The 26152-nt window shown below is 39.1% G+C and overlaps 1 protein-coding gene across 1 annotated transcript; it reads right to left on the bottom strand.

The window, feature by feature from the left end:
* Window positions 1-974: 974 nt before the first annotated feature.
* Window positions 975-26152, bottom strand: LOC139690868 (transcription cofactor vestigial-like protein 4). The gene is made up of 4 exons (XM_071588484.1): window positions 26057-26152; window positions 17022-17194; window positions 9614-9778; window positions 975-4887 (listed from the first exon to the last, which is right to left on the bottom strand). Exons 2-4 carry the CDS (start codon window positions 17122-17124, stop codon window positions 4655-4657), a joined length of 501 nt encoding a protein of 166 aa, XP_071444585.1. The 5' UTR covers window positions 17125-17194; window positions 26057-26152; the 3' UTR covers window positions 975-4654.

Genomic DNA, 26152 nt, shown 5'->3' with positions numbered 1-26152 from the left:
TGCTCATCAGCAGATGGCTCAGTTGAATTAACTGTCGGGGCATATCCTGTAGTTTTTTTACTTTGAATCCTAGTTGTTAAAAGTCTGTTCTAGGATTTCTGTTGCACTCAACTAATTCCCTCAAAAAGGTGACTGCACCAATGGAAGTCTAATTTAATGGAATACATAGACTTGGCTGGAAGATTTACATTCCAAAGAAAAGACCTTGATTTAGGTCAGTATGAAACTTCTTTCAGATATGTTCACATTATGCTTGGATACACCAGAAATATTCAGTGCATTTTGGATAGTGTTGCAGACATCTCATTTAAAGATTTAGACTTTCCATCCCGTTTTTCTCATTTCTCACTGGAAAATTAACTTGTCACATATTATAGAGTACTCATGGGCATGTACCATTCTGAACACATACTTTTTGGCAGAGAACAATGAACAACTAATCCAATTAAAATTAGTCAACAACATTCCAGGAAATAGAACTGCAAGCTCAACACAAGAATTTATGTTCCACTTGGCATGGGTGAGAATATTATCACACCAAAAATATTAAATTAATCATTGATTTGAGTAATTTGGTTTTGTAAAATCGATAATAATATTGCTTAGTAGTTTATCCAAAAAAATCCTGACTAGTATTTTAACCCACGGTTATGATGCTAACTATTTAGTGGTATGTGATAGTTACTGGTTACTTGGGGGGAAATAACTAGCATAAAACGTTAGTAAACACTTGTTAGGGTTGAGAGAAGAAGGTCATTGTGTAGCGCAAAAGTGTTTCAGATCAGATACACAATCACAAGTATTCATGCTCAGAGACCAACAAAAGTCCACCCTTTCTTTGGTTACATGAGAGTGACTTCACCTTGAAGCATGTTAGCGCTTTTCCACATCATTTATCACTTACAAAAAGTCAAAACAACAAAAGTATTTACTGATTTACCTTTTTCAAATAAAACAAACATCTTTGAACAAAATTCTTTTGTCAAATGGTTACATGAGTCATCTTTAAAAAACAAAGATTGATAGATTACAAGAAATCAAACACACACAATGTGTATGAGTGTAATATAATGATATAGATGTCGGCACCTTCACACAAGCATTCACATAAACTTGTGTTTAATCTTCAATGCACAATGTTCCTTAGTATTTGGACATGATTATGATAGTCTATTGTGCCATCCTCAATATTCACAAGGCACCAAAAAACTACACATTTACAAAGGTGAACAAATAAATTCTGCATTTTCTCAGAGTTAATGGAGTATGGCAAATTTCTGAAATAAACAGGGTTTATCATCACTTTTAATACCACAATACGTCACTTTCCTAATTTAAAAAATATCAACCTGAGACAATTATTCACTTATGGCTTTCTCTGTAAACATGGAAACATGGAATGGACACCATTAAAGGATTATTATACGGAGTGATAACTGTTAATATGTGAATGGTATCATCAGCCTGATGATCCATGACTTCCTTCCCCCGAAAACTTTTGGGGTCTTTGGCAGTAAAGAGGTTTGGTGCAAAGAAACAGTTTCCCCGTAGCACAAAAAAGCATTCATATGCAATGTGTGGCCAATAATATAAAATCCCTTATTGATCCAGACACACAGAGGCACTTTTTTCAACAGTCTCATGTTGCACATTTGAAAAGCAGGAACACAAAATGTATGTATGTACAATCTTACACATTTTTATATGCCTATTTATAGCCCAAAAATCTGCAGAGTCCCTTGATTCCAACCAACAAAAATCAGTCATTTTTTCTAGCATTAACTTTTAATATGTTGCTGAAAATCCTTTATGGTCTTTGGTAGGAATAGGCTCCTGGAATAAATGAATGCAAAGACCTATGTTTCAATGAATCATTACTTGTGAAGAACCATCGATATACCTCACTGTCGTAGGCAAACAAAATTTGCTAGCATACATAAGTCAACGTTGATTTTAACATGATAAACAGTGTGATATGTTCACCTAGAAGTTTACCCTCAAAGCTTAATTTAAAATTAACTCCCTTAATAAAATTTCAGATATTACAAGGTCTTTAAATAGAAATTATAATCAAAGGAGGAGAGAAACTTAATGTTGAATTCAGAAAACTACTCGTTTCTCGTGCTTTTCCTGTCTATAGTAATAAAAAAAGTAATGATTGGGTCTTCTCAAAGGAACTCAAACCATGAAATACAGACACTCCCCAAATTATTGTTATCCAATTTACAAAATATGATCAAAAGTTAATATTAACATGTCATCAAAAGAATAACCTGATAAGGATCCTCGTAGTGACAAAAGAAAGTACAGGCTGATTGATTTAGAAACCCCAAAAAGCACATCAAAGTATACTCAAGAGTAACTGAGGGATATGCTGTACTACTGCAAGGAAAAATTCATAATCAAACATAAATACACTTGTTTTATTGTAGCTGGGAGACCAGGAAAAATCCCTCAACCACTGAAATGATTTGATGGGCTATAAGAACTCTGCTATTTTGATTAACAAAGAATGGGAAGGATATGTTTTACTGCAAGTTTCATGATTTTTTTCTACAATTTCCACTGTATTTATGAAGGAACGAATATTTGATAAGTTGAATCAAACAACTAACTTTAGTACTTCTTAGTGTTTAAGGAAATCCTTTTCTGTACCAGTATCAACAACGTACAAATTGCTTCTTTGTTCTTACCAAATTGCGTAAGAAATCAGCACAATTAAATCATAAAATCACTGAATAAACTCTTATGTTAGCAGTTAGAGGAGATTTCCAGCCATGTTAACTTTGCAAATATATCCTTCATGAGTTATCACCAATTAACACTTCAGTCTAGTCATCAAAATCTCTGATAGTAAGTTGGGGAATGCCTGTACCTAATTATTTTCCAGGATTAACAATTAAATATTAAAATACTTCCTCCTTTGTCTTCCATAATTATTAAGATTGATAAGCATATCATCACTAATGATAAGATCCAACCCATTTACAATGCAATAATAATATCTGCATTGTATTTAAGGGCATGGAAGAATTCAGGACAAAGCTTATAGTAGGTAATTAATTAAGACATTAAGGCACAGAAACTTAGAATTTATAATACAGAATATTTGTCGGAGATTTTACATATTTCTTTCATGCATTTCCATTTTCACCATGGAGAAGGATTGTTCATATGTGCCTTAGTAAAGTACTGAGAGGTTGAGGTATTTAATATCCATTACTCTTGAAGAAATGAGAAATTTTTGTCGCTACAGATAATGTTCATAAATGTATTCAAGAGTATAAGGGTAATTGTGGAAATGTTTTACATCCATATTTGAAAAATAAAATTACACTGGAAAAATAATATCGGTGAACCAGGGCAATCCAACCAATTTTATTTCACAAATAAGGATGTAAAAGGTTCACTTTGGGTTATAATGTTTCCAGCACAGTGTATCAAGCAACTATATTAATAACAGTTACTGATTGGAAAATGTGGACATGGAAGGACCAGTATCAACAGTAGAAAATCAAATGCCATAAAAAATGTGATGTGATTGCCAACAAAATACCATTTTCCTTGGCCTAACAACTAAACTCCAGGGTGAATATTAATATTTGAATAAATTCCAACATTCTTATCTGGGAGTGACAGTCTTAATTCATATTACTTAACAACAAAATGAAGGAATTTTGGTTAACGTCAAGTGCATATATGTAGGTAGATGAACAAATTTTCAAGAATCGCTGGAAATCCGAAATACTCATTGCAGTCTCCAATGACGGTGGTGTTTATGTAATAAATATTTATTACATTAAAAGGTCAAAGCAAAAAGACACTATCATGCTATGTGATATCAAGTCTCTCCAATGATGTCAGGGTTGATGAGAAAGGAAGTTGTCATTAACATGTAAATTCAATCTTGATTTTTCTGATGTGAAAATCTATCAAAACAACTAAACCAATTAAATTGAGCATCTGTGAATTTAATAACCCATGCAGGCATTTCACTCCAAGAACTGCATCATGCAACAGATAATTGTATTCTAATCTTGCGAAATGACGTCCAGGGGGAATAGCCTTAAATCACTGTAAATTACTGAAAACTGTTACGTAACTTCACCCTGGCAACAGCACCCATACATGCCATACTCAAAGAGTACCCCTGCAAGAGATGCCTGCATACCGATGCCACCAGGGGGGGTGGGGGGGGACTTCTTCTCATTTCTGTAAATATCTAAATATGCATGATACATTAATTCATATGAAGAGCTTAAATAAATAATCAGGACACATTCAGCAAATTAATCGGCCTCAGGCAAATCAAAGGAGTCCACACCGTCAGTCAACTGTTCCCATTCACAGCAGGGTCAGTCATACCACAACCTCAAACCAGATCAAAGGCACACCCAATTGCCTGACGCCACCTCTCTTTCTCTCCAGCTCCTGCTGGAACAGCCACACTTTCTCCACCAAACAAAGAGCTTGCAGAGTCCCATGAGAAACCTTGAACACACACTTGACATGCCATGAGTTTTTCCCCAAGGGAAAGTGGGTGAAGAGGGAGGGATGACGTGTACATGTCCAATTGGGGGGGGGGTGAAGGGAGGGTAGTCTTTCAAGAGGGTGCAGACATCCCCTCCCTCTCACATTGCACCACCACCTTGCCTCAGTCAGCTGAGCGTCGCCTCTCGCCTCCTCTACTGGTGCTGCACTCCCTTCCGGATGCTGCTGGGGGAGACATTGGCGCCGCCACGGGGGGCCAAGTGCCACTTGGAGATGTCTTTGGGGGGGAGGAGGGGTGGGGAGATGTCTTTTTTGCTGCACCTCCCTCCCCCTGCTGCTGCTCCTCCTGTAGTTTCTTCCAAGTCTCACCCAGCGCCTTGGCAAAATGGTCATCAACTGCCAAGAGAGAGACAATGGAATCAAGATGGGGAGCATCACCAATTCCCATTCATGCCATCCACCTTGTAAGCAGCCATTACGCCAAGTTACACAATCCTAACTTCAGTACCAAATTCAGGATACCTAAATTCATATTGTGGGAAAGGAGGCATTGTATTTGATAAATGAGTTGGAGGCAATTTTCAGCACTGAAAACAGAAATAAATATGACCCTTATTTTCTATCTGATTCTTGTACCAACTACCATTGACTGATAGGCATAAGCGCTTTGATATACCTATAATTTTAGTCGTGAAATCTAAAATATTTTCGATGGAAGCCATTAATTATGATCTTCTGGTATCAATGTGCTCCTATATGACAGAAGCCACACAATTATTGGAATGTGCAAATAATTTATTCAAAAGCCAGTTTCCTTATTCAGCATTCCGTTATACCGCTCAGAACATAACAAATCCAGCACCATTCCTTTTTCTTACAATTTTTTCTCTTTTTTTGAAAGAGGAATTGTAAATATATGACAAGCAACACTGACCCTACTATGTACCAAGCCATTTCCTCATCAGAAATATGCATTGAATCTGACATGATGACTATTAATTCCTATTTGAATTAAAGTGCAAACCCATGTTGACAAAAACAAAACTATGATGGACAACCTGATTTCACTACCTGAAATAAGCATAGTTTTAAATGACCTTCATACTCTGGGAATAGGCCTTAGAAGTAAAACATACTCCAAAAAATGGTGGATGGCATTCCGCCCCAATTAGGTCTTCTCGAAGATTGCCGACCACTCTTTGATGGTCTAAGTATTATCCCAGTGCACAGTATACATATACATATACTTACATATATCTTGCACTCAATTGCATGTTAAGGAAAAGATAAATGTCTACTGCAGAAGGGCTAATAAACACAAGTATCACATTAGGACTACAAAAAACTTGGATGTTCTTCACTACAGTTAAATAAGTGCATATAAGAAGTATGTCTAACAAGTAGTACAACATGTTGTCAAATTCGATCAGTCCTCTTGGCAATAGGGTAAAACGATAATGGAAAACTGGTTTATCCCTTAACCTTCGTACTATACTGGTTTATCCCTTAACCTTTGTACTCTCATGATGACTACTTTGACCTTGATTTCTCAAGAATTAATTTTTATGGTGTACACACACTTTTTCATATCTTATGCCATGGATGCTCATTTCTATAATCATCAATTTTCCTATGTACTTTGTACTGACTGAAAACATCCACCAGGGCCTGATACTATGGCATAACTGATACTAAGGTGAAAGTTCCTGATAGGCTTGATCACAGGGGATTCTGTACTTTAGTCCAGAGGTTAATGGGATAAAATATGTTCACCATAAATGCAATTATTAATTATACAATACAAGTTATGTAAATCAACTGCAAATAGAACAGTTTTAAAATTGCCATATATTCCAAAAATGAAGAAATAATTAAATAGAGTTGCATCGAGCACTTTGCAGGCTTGTGAAATAACCATCTGAAGTCAAAATATTTACAATTAAATAGATACAATACTAATTTTTCCCATCGATAGAAAAGTACTATTGTATCTGTATTTTGACTGAAAAATTAAATGAAACGAAGCTTGAAGCAGTTCAGTTTACACATAATATTTGTGCAATCAGATTGGACAAACATTTCGTGTCACCAAGTGAGTACTTAAGAGAAAGACAAGAAAATTCGATGAAACTACTTGGCTCATGAGGCAAGAGCTATCCTTGTCCGTCAATATTTACTTTAATGCATTGGAAATTAAGGCAAATCCTTAATTTTTGCTACCTACTTGATAAATATGCATTCCAGGTTCCTGGTTATAATACTCTTTGGGCAGAAGATGATTGGGAATTCCTATTTTAGATTGCTTAGGATACGACAATAAGATTAATATAACACTTTTGAAAATTTATACTGCTGTTTTTTTTTTAACCTACATAATGATTATAGTATCATACAAAACCAGTAAAACCATAGTCATCTGTCTAAAAATTGTTCATCTATTTCAGCATTTTTTTAATGTTTACTACTTCATTACAATTAGCTGATTTAACTCTTTATTGAGTTTTTACATATTTTGAACTCAACAGTTCAATGGCAATACACTAACTACAAGGCGTATTTTTTAAGTAAGTTCCATTTTAAAATTTGGCCACTGCAGTGCTGTGGTCAGCACTTGGCACATGCACGTTATGCACCCCTGTCTGTTACGAAGCCAAAGTTGCTATTATGGAAACATTGGACCATGTTTACATTAGTTTGTGAGTATTTCAAATGCCTCTGCCGACTGAGAATCCCAATAACTGTGAAGTATGCACTGCTATTCATTTTCTTAGTGCTAAAGGAGTGAATGCAGCAGAAATTCATCATCAGATCAGTTAAGTTTAAAGAGAAAACATTATGAGCAATGGAATAGTACAGAAATGGGTTAGAGCTTTTAGAGACATCGCATTGAGGGATCTGGGTTCGAATCCCAGTCAAGGCGAATGATTTTTACACTCTGAAATTGTTGCATTGAATCGCATGAACGTTCATGATAAGGAACAAAGTTGGTGACCTTCAGTCGTTACTGAAGATTTGATGCAAAACGTTGATGAAAAAGTGAAATACTACTCTGCCCAATGAATACGCGAACCGAGGCCATAAAAACTTTATTTTACAAAATTTAGTCTACATCGATTTTGTCCCCTTCAAAGAACTCTCCAGTCGTTTGCTGCGCACTTATTACATTTTCTTTTCCACTGTTCAAAGCACCCTTGTAAGTCCTCGGCAATTAGGCTTTTTAGTTTTCTTGTAATTTCTTGCTTTATTGTGTCTCCCACATCTTCCCAGTGATTTTCTCTCATCACACATTTGCATTTTGAGAATAAGAAAAATTATCAAGGGGCGAGATCTGGCGAATAAGGAGGATGATCAAGGATGGTGATTGAATTTTTTTGCCAGTCACTGGCGAACAATCAATGCTGAATGTGCAGGTGCATTGTCATGGTGAAGAATCCATCCCTCATGTTCGGTTAAAATAGTGTGCACTGTTGATAATCCTAAATTCAGTTCATCAGGTATCATTTGGACAGTTTTTAGACAATCGGTAAGGACAAGGGACCGCACACGATCAATGTTGTCGTCAAGACAGGTGGTTGAAGGTCGTCTCGGCCTAGCATCATCCATGGCGTCTTGTCGGCCATCTTTAAAACGCTTAATCCACTTGAAAACGGATGTTTTCTTCACAGCATTATCAACGTAAACAGCTGTCGAAAATTCAGTAATTTCTTGATAATTTTGGCCGAACTTCACCAAAAAACTTGATGTTGATTCGTTGCTCTGTGATTTTGTCGATTTCCGTTTTCAACAAACAGTAAAAACAAGGACAACAGAAACTAACATAACTGGCACCGTACGCACAGCTCGACGACCCGCCAAGCACAAACGGTTCATTGGATCTCAGGCAACTAGCGCTGGAAGTGGGCGGGATGGGGTTATAGTCCTCGTCATGGCCGCTAAATCGCACCAGTTCGTGCATTTAATTGCACAGACCACAAGAATAGAAGCTTCATAATTCCATTACTACCTGATGAGTTTCCTTAAGTGTCAAGAAGTGTTACCTGTGAATTTGTGAACGAATACTTAAATTATCAAAAGTTTTGCTCACACTGGGTACTGAAAATGTTGACGTCCACACAAGGCTAATCAAACTCAAGATCTCATCGGATTGTTTGGCTGGGAACAAGTTGATCATCCCCTGTACAGTCCCGCGATTCAGCACTCAGCGATTGAAACCTGTTTTTGCACTTGAAGATGCATTTGGGTGGTCAGCGCCACGATGATGACGATGAGGTCCAAACGACTGTGTCAAATCAGGTGGCAGACTTCTAAGAAAATAGGATTCAAAAGCTGGTTCTATGATTTGATAAGTGCCTTCATATTAGTGGAAATTATGTAGAAAAGAGATTAAGGTACTGCAAAAATAAAATTTTTGGGAAAAGTGTACTATGTTTTTTTTACTTCAAAACAGTACCTACTTAAAAAAAAAACACACACTGCTCTTGAATTTCCTATGACTTTCCATTTGCCTCTCACTCTCCTGATATTTTAATTTATCAATATAATCCCACATCAATGAGTTCAATGCCAAAGCGTGGTTTATGTTTATTACAAGCCTTTCAAATGCTGACAGTCTACCTATTTTGATTCACTACACTAACAAACTCGAAGCAAATAGGAAAAAAACTTCATGTTCAAAACCATATTAGAATATCCAATTGCAACCTTTCATTTAATTACAATTATGTTGTTTAATATTCCATCACATCAAGTTGATGGTTTAATAATTTTTTTTATGATGAGACTGGTTTGTTAATATGCTCATAATAGGGTAAAATATGTTGACATATGAAATGAAGGGAACATCCATTGCATCCAATAACTATGAAAATGATACGTAATGCTTCGGCAAATTTCCTCTTTCAGTTATGCCCTTGGGTGCACACATGGTAAGCGAGCTGAGTCTTCTCCACCCATTAAATAGTTCTAGTACTCTTAGATGAATGAGATTCAGTAAGAGCTTAAGTATATAGATTCATTGCTGAGTAAAATGCTGACCACATCACCACCGCTACTGGAAAGCTGCAAAAAGGGTTCCGAGGGGCAGACGAGTTATTAACGAGAAAAAGAAGAGTAAAACACTCACCTGAATTTCCAGTGATCTTAATGGTAAGGCTACTGTCGGTAGGTGGGGTTGTTGGAGGCCACAGTCGATTACCCCCACTTGCAAACAAGTGCGCATAGTCACTGCCGAGGGAGCGACGGAAGTGCTCATCAATGTCCGGGTCATCCCCACTGCCTGCCTGTGCCACTGCAGGAGGCAACAAGAAATTGGCCATTACTGTTATGAAATATGTCACAGATTCACAAGGTGCAATCAAGAAATCACATGTGAGCAATGATTTACAATTTCTTTCAGTGAGATATAATAAATGTTGAAAAGAGTAAGCAACTGTAATCCCTTATCCATATGCAGGTTAGACTCCCACACTAACAACTCAAATATTTAATTTTTTTGGTGATGGAATATTATTCATCATGACTGAAGATGTTTAATGGTACCAATATTTTCATTCCGGTATGAGATTGGAAACAATGTAAATAATTTTTAAATCAACTTTGCAATGACATTTAATGCACTGTTTTTTGAAAAAAAAGCCGATATTTATAAATTTTATAAACAAAATTTCATTTACTTCATAAAAAACTCAAAATTATTTGTGGGTGTTATTTAACTTTAGAAGATACGACAATTGAAAAAACATCAGTGTTTAGTGAGTCATGAAAAGATTGAACCAAAGTATGAGACAACAAAGTACATATCTCCAAAGTCTTTCGAGATAATGGATATCAAATTAACATTTTTTTAATTTCTCTGCAAAGTCTATAAGCATGCAGTATACTTTAAAAATCATAAAAGTTAACCTTAATTCTTGTCCAATTTGATATTCCGGCATGTAAAAAGGAATTATTACATTCTCATAAAAGTTACATTCCTCTTCTATTAACAATGTATAATTTATGTGTATTGGTGGTCCAAATGTTGGAAAGCATGGAGAGAGAAGTTGAAAGTGGGGTAGAATAAGTGGGAGTAGTTTAACAATTTAGCCTGAAAAAATACAATAAGTGATTTTGTTCTTCCAAAATATTCAATTTTCAACCTTCATTGCAGGAATAGAAGGAGAAATTATTATCAAACATTCATATCTATTCATATTATCAATTCTTAATATCTTAGAACATTCCTGAAGGTACTGCTTCCATATATGATTGGCAAAACTCATCTGAGATGAAAAAAGCCAAAACTGGGTACCACACTGGCATCTATCACACTAACATAAATCTGGTACGGTTTGGTTAGAGCACAAGTGTTTTAAATGGTGGTGGAACAATTTCTCATTTAATAATATTCCTGATCTTGGTAAATAATCGATTCTACCTATTAACATTTGAGACGTCTCAGGATCACTCTTAATGAACTTGAGATGTATATGTGAAATATTAATGTGATCATTGGCTAAAGGAGGAGTACTACCTATATAGGAGGATAATTTGAAAAGCTCTCAGAATGGAATTAAAATAAACGACTTATCTTAGTGAAATAGTATTTTTCAATGTAGTCTCTCTGTAATTTAATGCACTTGGTCCAGTTCCAATGTATTGATCCCATCTTGAAAATTAGATTCCTTCAGGCAGGCAAAATACCTGTCTACTTTGGCTGTTAGTTCTTTGTTTGAAGAGAGTCTCTGTCCACCGAGGAAACTTTTGAGCTAGGGGAAGAGATGGAAATCTGATCAAGGCAAATCAGGCAAATAAGGTGGGTGTGGCAACAATTTGTAACTTAGTTCACGTATTTTTGCCATGGCAATGACGCTTGTATATGGGTGTTCATTGTCTTCATGAAAGATGACTTTCTTCCTTTCCAAACCTGCCCTTTATTCGTACATATTTTGCTGTAGTTGGCCCAGGAGGTTCGCGTAGTATTGTCCAGTAATTGTTTCACCAGTGGGCAGATAATCTATCAGCAGAATCCCTTCCCCATCTCAGAAAACTGAAGCCATCACCTTTCTGGCCGAACATATTGCCTTTGCTTTCTTCTGTGGTGGTGAATCAATATGTGTCCACAGCTTTGACTGCTGTTTTGTCTCTGGTGTATAGTGTTGGACCCAAGCTACACCTGTGGTCACAAATCGGTGCAGAAAAACTTGTTGGTTTGGCCAAAATGGGTCAAAAACATTGTTTACAAATTTCCATTCTGATGCATTTATGATCCTGCGTCAAAAGTTGCAGTACCCATCAAGCAGATAATTTTCTCATATCCAATTCCACAGATAAAATGTGATATGCCAATTCAGATTACATCTCTAAAGCTTCAGCAATTTCTTGCACTTTCATTCGACGATCCTCTATGACCATTTTATGCACTTTTGCAATAATTTCTGGGGTAGTGACACATTTTGGCCTACCTCTACGAGGATCATCATCTAAGCTGCCCCGACCAAACTTACTCTTGTTTGTCAACTTGGCAACTGCTGAATATGAAAGAGCAGAGTCTCCCAGAGTGTTCTTAAAGTTGGCATTATTTTCATTTGCTTTCATCCTTTCTTTATGAAGTCTTTAATCAATGCTCAAATCTCAATTTTTTCTATCTTCACAAATCACTATATGAGAAAAACAACAGAGAGGCATTTGCACCACAGATCTCTTCCCAGAGCACTGATGAATCATGTGTTTACTCGTAAAGGATTACCTATTATGACTTGGGAAACTCCCGCAAGCATTGGTGGTGATACTGAGAACCTTTTTAACTATCCTTGTATTAATCATGGACATAGGGGACACGGTAGTCCAGCAGTAGAGCATTAGACTACTGACCAGAGGGGCCAGATTTGGTTTTCAGGCACACTCTCAGCTCCACCAAAGCTGTGTGATCTATCAGGCACTAGATCTTCCCTGGAAACCATAGCTGGCACAGAGAAAGGAACTGGCCCCCCTACTCTGATGAGTGATTTTCACATGCCATTGGACGTACTAACTTAGCCCTCTACCCTCACCTCATCAAATCAACATTTGGGTTGATTACTGTGGTTTTTTCATGGAGATGAAATTACTGCTTACTTCAGTAAAGAAAAAAATGTAGCTGTTTTTATTGATCTTGATGACAAGAAACACTACAAGGAGTTGACATGCAGTTCTTTTTGGTATTAAAATGCATTTTGACATTGTGCCTGTTCTCTTTAAGAAACTTAATTTAGTTGCTTCCATAAAAACCATCCTGTATTATGCATTATGTAAATAATCATCTGATAAATTTAATAACTTTTTGTTTCTTCAGCTGAGGATAATCTCAGGAAGAGAAAGTCCTAAAGGGGAAGGACATGAACATGGATGCGGTTTTATTCCTAAGGCATAAAAATTTGGAAACAGTGTTTGGGATGATGTGTAGCCATTTAGGTGGACACAGTGCAGTATTCAAACAAATGGGATGGGACCAGCTTGATTCTTAATGAAGATGGAGTAGGGAGATAGAATATTTGGTATAACTTTACCATAGAAGAGTGCCAAGTGTAAAAGAAGGTCGAAAATAATTACTCTCAGGAGTCTAAAAATGAGACGATACTATAAAAATTGGATGGAATTGGTTTTCACAGTTGAGCGTCTGCGTGTGCCCATGGAGCCATGCCCTCTCGGTTTGCTGAGTCCTAAATCACCATCGGTACCCGATTATGCCTCTGCCTATTTACTAACCTCCCCTCTGGGCACTAATTCATCGAATAGCTGGCCAAGGAGGCATAAAGAGGCAGGATGGTCTGGGACAGATTCACTGGATTGATAACATCACTTTAATTCCCATAAAAGTGCCAAAGAAAATTTTTTTACAAAACTGTACACACTCATCCGTGATGCATGCTCTTTGAAAAGTAGAAACCAATGGACCATCACAAGAATACAATAGTACTTATGCCTAGAGAAGACAGAGAAGGCGACTTTTCACATTTTACCTATCTAGAAGTGTATTTACTAGAGAATAGAATACCAGGCAAAGAACTTCATCAATGATGACCAGTCTGTATTCAGGAAATAATAAAGCATAAAACAATAAGTCATTTAATCCGCTTGAGTATGCTAACACAGGAGAATATGGAAAATGATGAACAGTGATAGGTATACCATAGAAGAGAAGTTTTGCTTTTGGCCAGTGAAAAATGAGTCACTGTTTTCAAGGTCCAAAATATTTCCTGGCCTGTAAGACACTCTTTTAGTCCAAATTTGCTCAAAAATTACCTGTATTTTGTGTGCCAAGGGTATCCGAACATGACTTTGTCCTATTAGATGCAAACCGATTCATCAGGAAAAATACTCTCTATTAAGTATTTTTTCCCTAATTGGATAGAGAATATGGTTCTCTTTATCACAAATTTTGATGACATCACTGTTTTGAGTCAGTAGTAAGAAATATAGTTTAATATTTCATATATTTCATTGAAAGTACTTCCGAAACAATTCCCAAATGAATCATAAATTTATACAATGTAGTGCATTTAGTTTCATCTCACATGTGGCAATTCTGCAAAACTTAATACACATTGGGCTAATGGGAATGTCAACACACTGCTAAAACATACATACATTGTATCTCTCCCGATAAACTCAAGTCTACAGGCTTAAGTAGTTCAATTTATTATATTCGATGGTTTCTGGCTCAACTTTGAGAAATTACACGTTCATTAAATCAAGAACACCATCCATTTTTCTACTGTTTTTTATTTTGGTACTACAAGTATCAACACTTAGGTGTCATCATCAGGTACAAATGCTTTCAATGCTTAGGCGTCACACAGGTACCAGATGATGCATTGAAAGTAGTAGTACCAAAATAAAGATCAGTGGAAAAATATATTGTGTCCTTCATTTAACAAATTTAAATTCAACCTTAAGAAGGATGAGAACATTGTAAATGCATAGTAAATGGTTGCTTATAACAGAAAAGTTCATAATATCAAAAAAATTACAGAAAATAGGCATCGGATAAAAAGTTAAAACTATAATAGCCTCATGAGATCTTAAGATAGAAGAGGGTCATACAATATTGCATTTAAACTTGTAGTCATGAATTATAGTTCAGAATACAGTAATAAGGCAGCTGAAAAGTGTTTTGCCCCACCTCCGACTGAGATGATGATACGAGAATAGAGGGAGCAGAGGCGAGATTAAATAGATGAGGATATAAGTAAAAATATTCACATTCATATGCTCCTAAATTCTCAAGAGTTTCCCCTGGAACTTCCACTTGAGTACGAAAGAAAGATTATAAGGCACCAACACATGAGGTTACATCAAACGGAAGATTGAAACAGCTGTCGATTGTTGATGTTTGTGATTGAAAAAGTCCCAGGCAGAGAATTAAAAGTATTGTGTTTTTTTTAAATGTGATATCAATGATTTCCTACATGGAAAAGAAGATGACATTTCATAAGTGGAAAGTGACAACCCTGGCAAAAATAAACACGGAAATGATTTAGCAGCAGTGATGACAAATTTCTGGGATTCTATTTACAAAGCATAAATGTTGACATATGTGTAGCTGCTTATTATTAAATGTAACAATTCAATTGTCTTCATATTAAGTGTTAACATCAAAATACTTTGATCCTTTTTTGTCTGATCAAGTAATTTTCATAAATTCTAACCTGAAAAAAGAGGGTGCGTCTTCAATTGTTCCTGGCTCAACTTTGTGGAAATTCATGTTTATTCAATGAAGAATACAATGTATCTTTCCACTGTCCTTTATTCAAGTGAAACTAGTTTCAACGCTTCAAGCTTGAGTGTTGAAACTAGTTGTACGTCAATAAAGGACAGTGGAAAGATACATTGCATTCTTCATTCAATAGGGTGCGTCTTATTCGCCAGGAAATATAGTAATCTAAAATTTAATATTTTGACCAAATCCACCTCATATTTTGCACGTAGAGCATTTCATTAGTTCACATGACACAATTTTCTGTTTTTCTCCCAGCAGTTACAAAGTATTATTTTCAACAAAGCTCCGACCAGAAGAGGGATTTACCCTTGTACAATTCATAACAGGTGAGAATTCACATCGGTTTGAGCTCTAGGAATATTTGTAGAGTGGGCAAAAATGCAGTACTGTGTAGATGACCACAATGAAAAGTCACCCTCTAGACTCAAATGTCGCATACCTTCAGATTTGCAAGATTTCTCAACATTACCCATTCTCTTGGGCTTTAAGGTGTGTAAATGTGACCTATCAGACCCAAGGAATGCCATCTTCCATTGGCAAACTGTCAATACTTCCTTGAATGAATAGAAATCTCCTTGAGTGGCTTGACTACCTGTATTGCTATTATGTATATATTTGCTACTACACTTTGGGTAAATAATGTAAAACTAGCGCAATAAAAATAGGAAGATTAATTTTTTGAAAATTCATCTTATGATATACATTCACTGGAAAAGTGTTTACAAATATACCTTGGGAAAATAATTCTATCCAAAAAAGAAAATGAAGCTGCCAGCATTATACCATGAGATCCAAGGCAAATATGCTATGTATGGCAGTAATTCTAAATATTTTGTGTTTGGAAAGCTTTCTCAGTTTAACTTGGCCTTTGCAAAATAGGAATTTGTACTGAGTGAAGTGAGCAGCAAGTAGAAAATACTTGGTGCATCACTCAATATTGTGCATTTGGCACACATGTAAACATAGCCCTCTATTACAACAAGCACTCTATAGTCAAGTACTGCATTAGAACTCCAATCATTTGCCCTACAGTGACCAGGCACAGGTAGCTGTCACAAAACTTTTCATTTGAGAGAAGTAAAGGGAAGAGCACCCACTATGGCCACATTTCTTTGTCTGGATTGACCTGCCTTAGGTCAGATACCACAAGGAATGAAATTAATAAGTATTTGCTGCCTTTTTGCATGAAATTTGTAGAATGAAAATAGCCATAACAGATGTATGTCTTGGGTATATTTCTAAAATCCATGAATCAATTTATAAGTCCCCTGAAAATGGCTAAAGATATAAGTAATTATTTTCCATTTTATGCTATAAATTGCATTAGGTTACATGAATAGCTCTGATGGATTTCCTGAGAATTTAGGCTTCTTTGCTTAAGTTAACCAACTGAAAACCTAAAGGCTATTAAGATATGCCACACGTATAAATGATTAAAAGCCCTATGATGACAGGGATCAACGCGAAAGTTAGTCAACACAGGTCAGTTCCTTCCCCATTTGATGCTAGGGGATTCCCAAGATAATCTACAAGGCCCGTGAAATAACATAACTTGAGTGAAAATCAGGATGTGGAGGGGGTCACCATGCATCAAACCCTAGAACACCGGTCAGCCATTTCCACCTATTGGGCTACCACGTCTCCTGAGCTACCAACAAGGCTCATAAATGCGGGCATGGAATTCAGAAGATCCAGGTATTCCGAGTACGTGGTGATTTGTACGCATTATGCTCGGAGCGCCCAATCGCGGCCCCTTGCCAAACGCGTGTGAAACAAAGAGAAAGAGACCCACCCCTAGTGTGTGGCGGCGACGGGGGGCAGCGGCCGGGGGCGCACGTGATGACGGAGGGCCGGAGGAACTGCTGGGGCGGTGGCAGCGGTTGCGGCTGCCTCATGTCCAGGGGCCTTGCACCCTCCACTTCCTCTTCATCGTCCTCATCCTCCTCCTCCCTGGGCCCGACGCGCCTGTAAGGGTACAAAGACAAAGAGTGGCGTGAGCGGGAGAGACAGCACATGACGCATTATTTTCCTGTCTAAATAATGAAATAAAAGAGCGGAAAAATTAAGGTGACAGTTTAGAAAATCTTTTTGAGTCCGTAAAAGCTGGAACGACGGACGGGTTGGATTGTCTGTGGCAATTAACGCTAGCGGCAATCACTTCCGAGGTCGGAATAGTGTACGTACAACTTTAAGAAGACCACATGGCGATCCTCGGATTATGCACCAAATTCCTTTCCATTAATACTTTCATTACTGAAAAGGTAACGAGCGTTCGCCTTGGGTGTTGTTTGTCGAGTAATACAATCTTCTATTCCCGCAAAACAACGGAAGAACAGTCGAAAACCAACACTTCGTCCAACCAGAAGTCGTGGAACAGGCCTCCGTGAAATCGCCTTCGCAAACGCGAAATCGGAATTTTTACCAAATTAAAAACGATATTTCCTTCAATTTAGTTGGGGAGCAATTTAAAAAAGCAAAGGAAAAACTCACCCGAGATGACGGGAAAATTCTTTGCCAGCCCCTGGAAGTGTCTTTTTTTCCGAAGTGAGAGGCAGGAATATCCCTCTTGATTGGACGAACTGCGACATTGCATTTCATTGGCCAACGAAAGCTGACCTCTCTGAGCCCATATATACTACCCTGCCCAATAAAACTGAGGCCATAAAACGTGATTTTGCAACATTTAGTCTACATAGATTCTGTTCCCTTCAAAGTACTCTCCATTCGTTGCTATGCACTTATTCCACCCTCTTTTCCACTGTTTAAAGCACCCTTGGAAGTCCTCGGCAGTTAGGCTTTTTAGTTGTCTCCTCGTTGTTTCTTGCTTTATTGCGTCCACATCTTCCCAGTGATGTCTCCTCATCACATTTTTTCACTTTTGGGAATAGGAAAAACTTGCAGGGGGCGAGATCTGTCGAATAAGGAGGATGATCAAGGATCAAGGTGACAGAATTTTTTGCCAGAAACTGGCGAACAACCAATGCAGCTTGGGCTGGATTTTTGCACACATTTTTTAAAACCCAAATGTTCGGTTAAAATAGTGTGCACTGTTGATTTTCCTAAATCCATCGGCTATCAATCGGACGGTTTTTCGACGATCGGTAAGGACAAGGGGCCGCACACGATCAATGTTGTCGTCAACACACACATAAGCAGCAGCAGTTATTAGGGGAAACGAACGACAGCTGAGGTCATTTGCGCCATTAGAAATGGGTGTACGTAAGTTTGGTGGAGGGTGAATTTTCAAGGAATGGGAGAGGGTGGAGAGAAATCCGGTGTTGGCATTGGCCCGGCTCTTTACGAAAGGCGGCAAGGGGTCCTCCACACTGCGACGTGCCATCCGATGAACGGGTTACCCCCATTCAAAGTTCCCTTCAAATAGCACAGCAAATAGGGTTCGGGTCACGACTGGAAAATCCTACCATCGCTGGGATTCGAATCCAGATCCTAAGGGTGGGAAGGCAGAACACTAACCACCGCACTTACCCGCTCCCCCTCATGTATAAGGGCGCGCATTTACGTCAGAGGTTGATGTCCCTACCGATCCCTTTGTCGAATCCTTAACCCAAACTCATCCTCTAGACGAGACCATCTCTTCTGCCTTTCCTATCTCCGACCCTTACCAACCAACTGAACACACGTTTGGGTTTACAAAGTGTGATCAAAAAAAGACCGGACTGATTTTATTCAGCGCAACCGTTCAACGGATCGAAACTAGACACAGTGCGCCATTTAGCGACACATCTGACGACTAAAACGAGAGGTCTTGAGTTTGTTTACGTCGAGTCGTTACGCAGCAGCAGCGGTACGTGTCTTAACCTGTTCGTCGCCGCGTGCAACGGCAGCAACGAAGGAGCTAGAGGAACAGCGTGTGAGGGAACCACCGGAAAATCACGAATGTCCCCCTTTTCAATTTTCGACATCCTCCATGACATTACTGTCGTTTCTCCCGAAGCAATGATTCCGTTTATCTCCCTAGATACCACCTCAAACCCTCTGCACACAACTTCCGAATTAAAGACAACATCCCTGACATCTTAAATCAGTCGTCAGCAACAGTATTACGTCTCTTTCTTCACATGTGCGGTCGGCATCATTGCACAGACTGCCCACCGAAGGGCCTTACTCGCTTAAACTTTGAAAAATTAAAAACTGGAATTCATTACTAAATCATAATCAATGCCACCACACTGGATTGCATTAGTTACGTCTTATCTAGTCACTCCTCTTCCGAATACGTCCCTTTGGCACGTTTTTACTCATACTCGTATTTTATAGCTATGCTATTTTCATGGTCCCGGACGCATATTGATCAGTCGGATCGAGGGTTTTTCCGGGTTTTCCCCGCACCCACGCCACCGATTCGGAGAGGAGGCGATTCCGCTCTCTGCTCTGTTATAACATGGGCTTTTTATAATGAGTGATACAATTGAATTCTGTGTCATGCTTCCCTGGACAGTCGTATTCCTCCCACAACAGGGTTTTTTTCCAGGGCCTATGCTCACAAGCTGCCGAAGCGCTTATGCTTGCATGTAGTATTATATTAATGACCCCATTTGTAAGTAAATAAAAGTTTGTATTCTGAAATCTCAAATCCGGCGATCATTCACCTCGGAAAATACGACTACGGTCCTGATACCACTGCCCCCCCCCCCCCCAAAGCAGGGACCCCTTAAGTTAAATCGTAAACTCAGCACGTGAGGTAATCCTACTGGCAAAGGTGGTCCCAAATGCAGTGGGAAACGCTGAGAGGAAAACATCGTGACAATCATGGCGGGGGGCCCTTCCTGGCGGGGCAGATCTTATGCACAGGGTACGTTCATAAAGTAATGCAATTGAATTTCCCGTGCCGCTCCTATTGGTCAGAGTGCGATCAAACCTAGAAGGGGGACGCTAAGCTTTGCCGCGAAAACGGTCTCAGTGCTCTCCAAGCTGTAAAAGCGGCAGGACGTCAGTTATTGTAAATCGTAATGCGCCGATCGTGTCACGAAACAAATGTAATCGACGATCGAGCAACGTTACGCGATTACTAAGTTTTGTGCTAAACTGAAAAAATCTCTCGAGGAGACTAACAAAATGATTCGTGAGGTTTACGTGGACTCTGCTCTGTCCCACTCACACAAGGTTCGAGGTGTTTAAAGGCCTTTAAAGAGGTCCGGGAAGAGGTTCACGACGAACAACGCTCTGGGCGGCCGTCTACCAGCAAAACCGACAACAATGTGGCTCGTGTTGAGCAATTGTTTGACTTTGACCGTCGATTGAGTATCAAGATGGTTACCAATGAACTGAACTCATCGTCTACTGGTGTGTTTGTTACTGAAGATTTAGCGATGAGGAAAGTGTGCGCCAAGCTCGTGCCCAAGGTGTTTGCCACAACGCGCTGCGAGCCCGCGAGTTCCTGGCCAAACCGAACCTGACCAGGGACCAACGCTGCCTCACCCCCCTTTAGTCCTTACGTCGCCCCAGCAGACTTCTTTTTGTTCTCTCGGATTAAGGCAACCCTGAAAAGTATCGTTTTTTGTCCAAAGAAGAGATCCAAACAGCCGTGACGAAGGCCTAGCGAGAGGTCCCCTAAGACGCCTTCCAGGGCGCGTACCGGTCATGGAAAAGTCACTGGAAAAATGTGTAAGAGTCCCAAGGTCAGTGCTTTGAAGAATTTTAAGTGTTTGTGCAAATCTGTTCCACAAATTTGTTTAAATAAAAAAAGAATTGCATTACTTTTGGAACGCACCCTGTAGCTCCTAATTCCCAATCCCCAGAAACATTCTTCATCTCTTCTTTATCGGCATTACACCAAGTACCACTAACTATTTCTTCCCTTAACACGGTGACTTCCCTTATCTGCGGCTACAGACGCCGCTAGCACCCACGCCTCTTGCCAAATCACCGAGGTAACCCACATCCCTTCGGAAGACAAGGGTTCTCAAGGGTTCACCTAGCGACGGAAGCGGAAGTAGCTCCCACCTCCGCAAGCGGATAAGTTAATTGCGCTCACTGCCAACAGTTTTGCCGCCGAGATCCAGAGCCTCCTCCCGCCAACCCCTTGCCCGGATTCCGCCAACATATACGAGAGGGACCACGGATCGGATGGCTAAATCAAAGAACGTTGCCATGGTAATACAACCTAGAACCGTAGTTATTTAAGAGAAAGCTAATTCCGAGCCAGATAAAGCCATCCTTAATTAATTTAAATTTGACCATAAGTCAGAGAAAAACTCATCAAACGAGCCCTGAATGCTCTGAAAATCCTTCATTTCCAGAACATGTCATTGAATGCCCCCAAGAGAGTCAGTTCTAAGCATCACTATCTTTTCTACAAGGGAAGTTAATGATTTCCGCTAGAGGCGCCACTTAAGAGTATATTTTTAAGAGTATACAGAGCGGAGCTATTAGAAGGAAAATTATTTGAGCAGAAAATGGAGTCCACGGCAATTATTAACATTAGTAAATATTTAGTCCTTCACTCAATATTTATAATGAATTTCCATTCAATTGGCATGCGTAGAGTAAGATGATGAGAAATGAGCACCGAGAATATAAAACTACATATATGTATACATGACACATGTTTCAATAGCCTTTATATGTAAAACTTCTAAATATTAAGTAAAAATGCAGTATTAATGATGGACTTCTGATGATAACCTTATTGAAAAAACAAAAGATTAACAATTTTAAGTGATTAAATTCTAGTATGTAGCAACTAAAAACTAATAGCCCGTTTGCTGCTCAGAAGCAAGCCTTTCTCCCTTATTCCTATCACAGGTAATATCCTCTTCATGACAGTAATTATTCCGCTTTCGACATTCTCTGCGATCTTATTGCCCTATACGAGTCTCCTATACGGACAAATTATTACCATCGATTGATTTGGTTGGATTGGAACACTGCATCACCGAAATCAGAATGTTTACCCAACCATATTGGTGATCTCTGAATGATCAGTATTTATTCGCACGAGAGAGAGATATTTTAGTACCCTGCAAGCAACCGCTAGGGTGTGTCGCAGGGGGCGAATACACACCAGATTCATTTTGACCCGAATATGACTAGAGACTAAGTCAATTTATAAACCGATTTCGAATTACACCAGTATCGACATTTTTCGCACTCACTTCATAATAAAACCAGCTTATTAATCGAGGGAAATGACCTTACACGAAAATTTCGTCGCAACTGGCGTCTACTCTATGATAGGTATATCTGTGAGTGGGAAGCCATGGAATACTTGCTGGCACGAGTATAGACGCATCCACTAAAATGAGATAAGAATAAATCAATAAATAACATTTCGGGGAAATGCAGTGTGTTAAGATAGTGCCACTTCAGTCACGAAAATCGTAGAAGAGAATGGATTTTCAATCACTATGGACCAACGGGTTTCCCCTGCGGAAGGAATACTATCAAAGGATTTCGGTGGGGAGACCTTGGGTCAGAAACGCTCCTGCCGCCCGATGCGCCGAGCTCAAAGACCACAAACTACGATGCAGACCGTGAAAATTAAATTTTTCCGATCTTTCAAATATAGGCTAATAACCGCTAATATTTAATCTTAAGACAATCATTAATGTTTCTACGAGACAAATGCATAGGCAAGGGCTTTTAAGACAGAGGTGGATAATTAACAAATAAGGCCTTCCACATCGGTAGCGTTTACAATCAAGGTCCAATCGTTTCGCTAACACTACTCCCCTGTACTCCTATTTAGTTGTGTATTCTTATTAACATATCACATGTTTGATTTAGTGAACGCCAAGGATTTAAATCTTAACTAGTACTTCTCTCCCTCTTCTTGTCCCGCAACGAGAAAAACATACTATTTTTACAGAACATTTTTACACTTCGAAATTGTTTTACTGTAATGCGCGTTAGCGGATGACTCCGTCAAAAGTTACTTTCACGTCATATCAGGCGGTATCATATCCCGAATGGAAGGACAACACAACGCACTCATTTCAACGCTTAAGTTAGAGTCAGTATCTTTATTGATGTCGAAATGACATGGATATCGACTTACAATTTATACGGATCTCGACCTTGATATTGAACAAGATATTGCTGATATTTAGATTATCTACATGGACATGGCAAACAATTTCGAGAGAGACATATGGAGAGAAAACGAGGTGTATTCACAAAGTATCACGACTTTTGTGTTTTTTCAGAAATTATTTATTTATTCATGTTTATCTATTTTGTCCCCTTCAAAGTAGTCCCCATTAGATATTATACACTTGTGCCAACGTTTTTTCCAATCCTCGAAGCACTTTAAAAAATCATTTTTTGTTATCTTGTACAGCTCCTCCTTCGATGCAGTCTTTATCTCGTCTATCGTCGCGTAGCGTCGTCCTTTCATCGGACTCTTCAGTTTCGGGAACAAGAAGAAGTCATTGGGGGCCAGATCTGATGAATACGGTGGCTGCGGTATCATTAGTTTGTTGTTTTTGGCCAAACATTCCCGCACAAGTAACGATGTGTGAGCAGGGGCGTTGCCATGGTGCAAAAGCCAATTTTTGTTCTTCCACAAATCCGGGCGTTCGTGGCGGATTGCTTTGCGCAAATTGCGCAGAACTTGCAGGTAATATTCCTAGTAGTAGAATTTAGGGGAGGCGATCGACAGCTGAGGTAATTTTCACCATTAGGGATGGACAGGAAAGGATGAAGGGTGGAGAGAAACCCGGCGGCGGCATTAGCCTACTCTTTACGAAAGATACCGAGGGGTCCGCAGTTTAACGTCCCATCCGACGGACGGCGTACTCTATCAAAGTGCCCTCCACAAAGCATCTCAAGTAGGGATCGTGATACCTCTGGAAAATATTCAACACCGCCGGGATTGGAACCCGGGCCCTCTGGTTGGGGAGCCAGCACAACAGCCACCGCACCATCTCGATCCCCTAACTATTTTCTTCACTTCATCAATGTTTTCGTCTGTTGTTGACGTGCTCGGGCGTCCGGCACGCTCTTCGTCGTTCACATCTTCTCGGACCTCTGAGAATATTGTGTCCCACCGCTAAACCTTGCTTCGGTCCGAAGTAGCTTCTCCATATGCCACAGTCAACATTCGGAATGCGTCCCCGCACTTGATTTCGTTTCTCACACAAAATTTAACACAATCTTTTATCCATTTTTTGGAACAGGCAGAAATCGAAGACAAGACAAAACACGACCAATCAATAGAGCTGTCAACAATTAACTGAGCATTCAAAATTATCAACATTTTCGGCCTAAGTGAGAGACATAAGTACCAATATAACGCCACAAAAAAATCGAAAATCAAATATACGTAACCCGCGAAAATTCAAAATTCGCGATACTTTTTTAACAGACCCCGTAATGTACTAACTAACCGCGAGAGCAACATCGGATGTCTGACAGGCTTGCATGGAAATATAAGCAGGGGAGGGGGGGGAGCGTGGTCCATGCGGTCCCCTTAGGACCAAGTCTTCAGAATCCCACGTACACGCCTCCGTCGCTGCGAGGAGTGTCCTTCGACGGGAGCATTATCATTATCCTCACGGGTTATCAATCCCGAGGATTGGCTTGTAGCAACCCTCCAAAGTATTCTGCTCCCCGCCTATCTCCATCCCCTCATAGCCCCTGGCACTGACCGACATTTCACTTTACCCGCCTCCCATGGTTAACTATATAGACCTTCCTTGGTACGCCCAATATCCCTCTCCTTCAAGTCAAGTGTCCTCCATAGCCTTCTCTCTTCACCCACTCTTAGAAGTACTTCTTCATTTGTCACTCTCTCCACCCATTTTCATCATTTTACTTGTAGCACCACATTTCCATCGCCCCCTTTCTCTTCTTCCTATATTGTCCACGTCTGTCATCCCTCAACAAGTAGACTCCAAATATAACTTTTAACAATCCACTCCCTTATGTCTAAGTTCATACCATTTGCGCCGAAAGATACGTGTCAAAACATTTTGAATATGCCGCTATAATTACCCAGAAGAGTTGCTAATAAGGTGGTTAATTCAAAATCAAAAACCGCTAAAAAACCAGTAAAAAACCAAGTGCTCACAAAATAGATTACTTCTGGCATCTCAAACATTTCACTTCGTGATCATAAAGTTGGAAGTAATTTTTGGATAAATCAATTATTTAGATTTTTGACATTTTCAATAAACAAAACGTAGTACTCTTTTAAAGTATACATCAGTCAGTGAAATATGTTCCTCTACACAAAGAAAGAGTCCAAAATATTTTTTAGAACAAGGCAAAGCCCCAAGCCCCATTAAAGAATGACTTTTAAAGCACAAACTGTTCACTCTCTTCTATCTTTGACTGCATATGTTTCAATTGATCCAATTTTTTATAACCCTTTCTGCTAGTTCTTTACGGTAACAACCTTTTTCATTCATTTTTTAATCTTACCTATTGCACAAAATAGCTAACTAACACTCAATCAAGAACAATTCATTTGTCTGGATAACAGGCATTTTTACGAATTTTGCACAAATAAAACTAGTACCTAAAAATATTTCGTTATATTCTGCTGAAAACCCTTAAGTTGATGAGATTCCGCTGAAAAAATAGTCACTGAAACGAGTACAAATTCGTGAAATTGGCAACCGTGAATGCAGTGAGATGCCACTATAACAGAAAATAAATCAGTAGCAAAAAGGGGCCAGATCTAGTGACAAAATCGCTTCATTGGCAATAACTTTTTCTGGCGCGGTGCCGCTGAAACAAATCACTGGAAATTGAAAATAGTCGTCAAATATAGCGACAAAATCGGAAAATTAGCGACTATAATCGAGGGGGAAGAGGGGAAAGAAGAGTAGAGAGAGAGGGGGGAGAATGACAGTTTTCACTCACCGCGCAGAGGGTGGCGCCCTCACGGAGAGCGGCACCAACAGGTAGAGCTGAGCAGCGGCGGCCGCGGCGGTCGAGTGGCGCTGCTGTCGCCGGCCG

The sequence above is a fragment of the Hetaerina americana genome, unplaced genomic scaffold, assembly GCF_022747635.1.
Source record: "Hetaerina americana unplaced genomic scaffold, ioHetAmer1.1.p SCAF_3, whole genome shotgun sequence".
NCBI classification, from domain to species: Eukaryota; Metazoa; Arthropoda; class Insecta; order Odonata; family Calopterygidae; genus Hetaerina; species Hetaerina americana.
The sequence above is the reverse complement of the archived record's forward strand: the minus strand, read 5'-3'. Positions and strand labels throughout refer to the sequence as shown.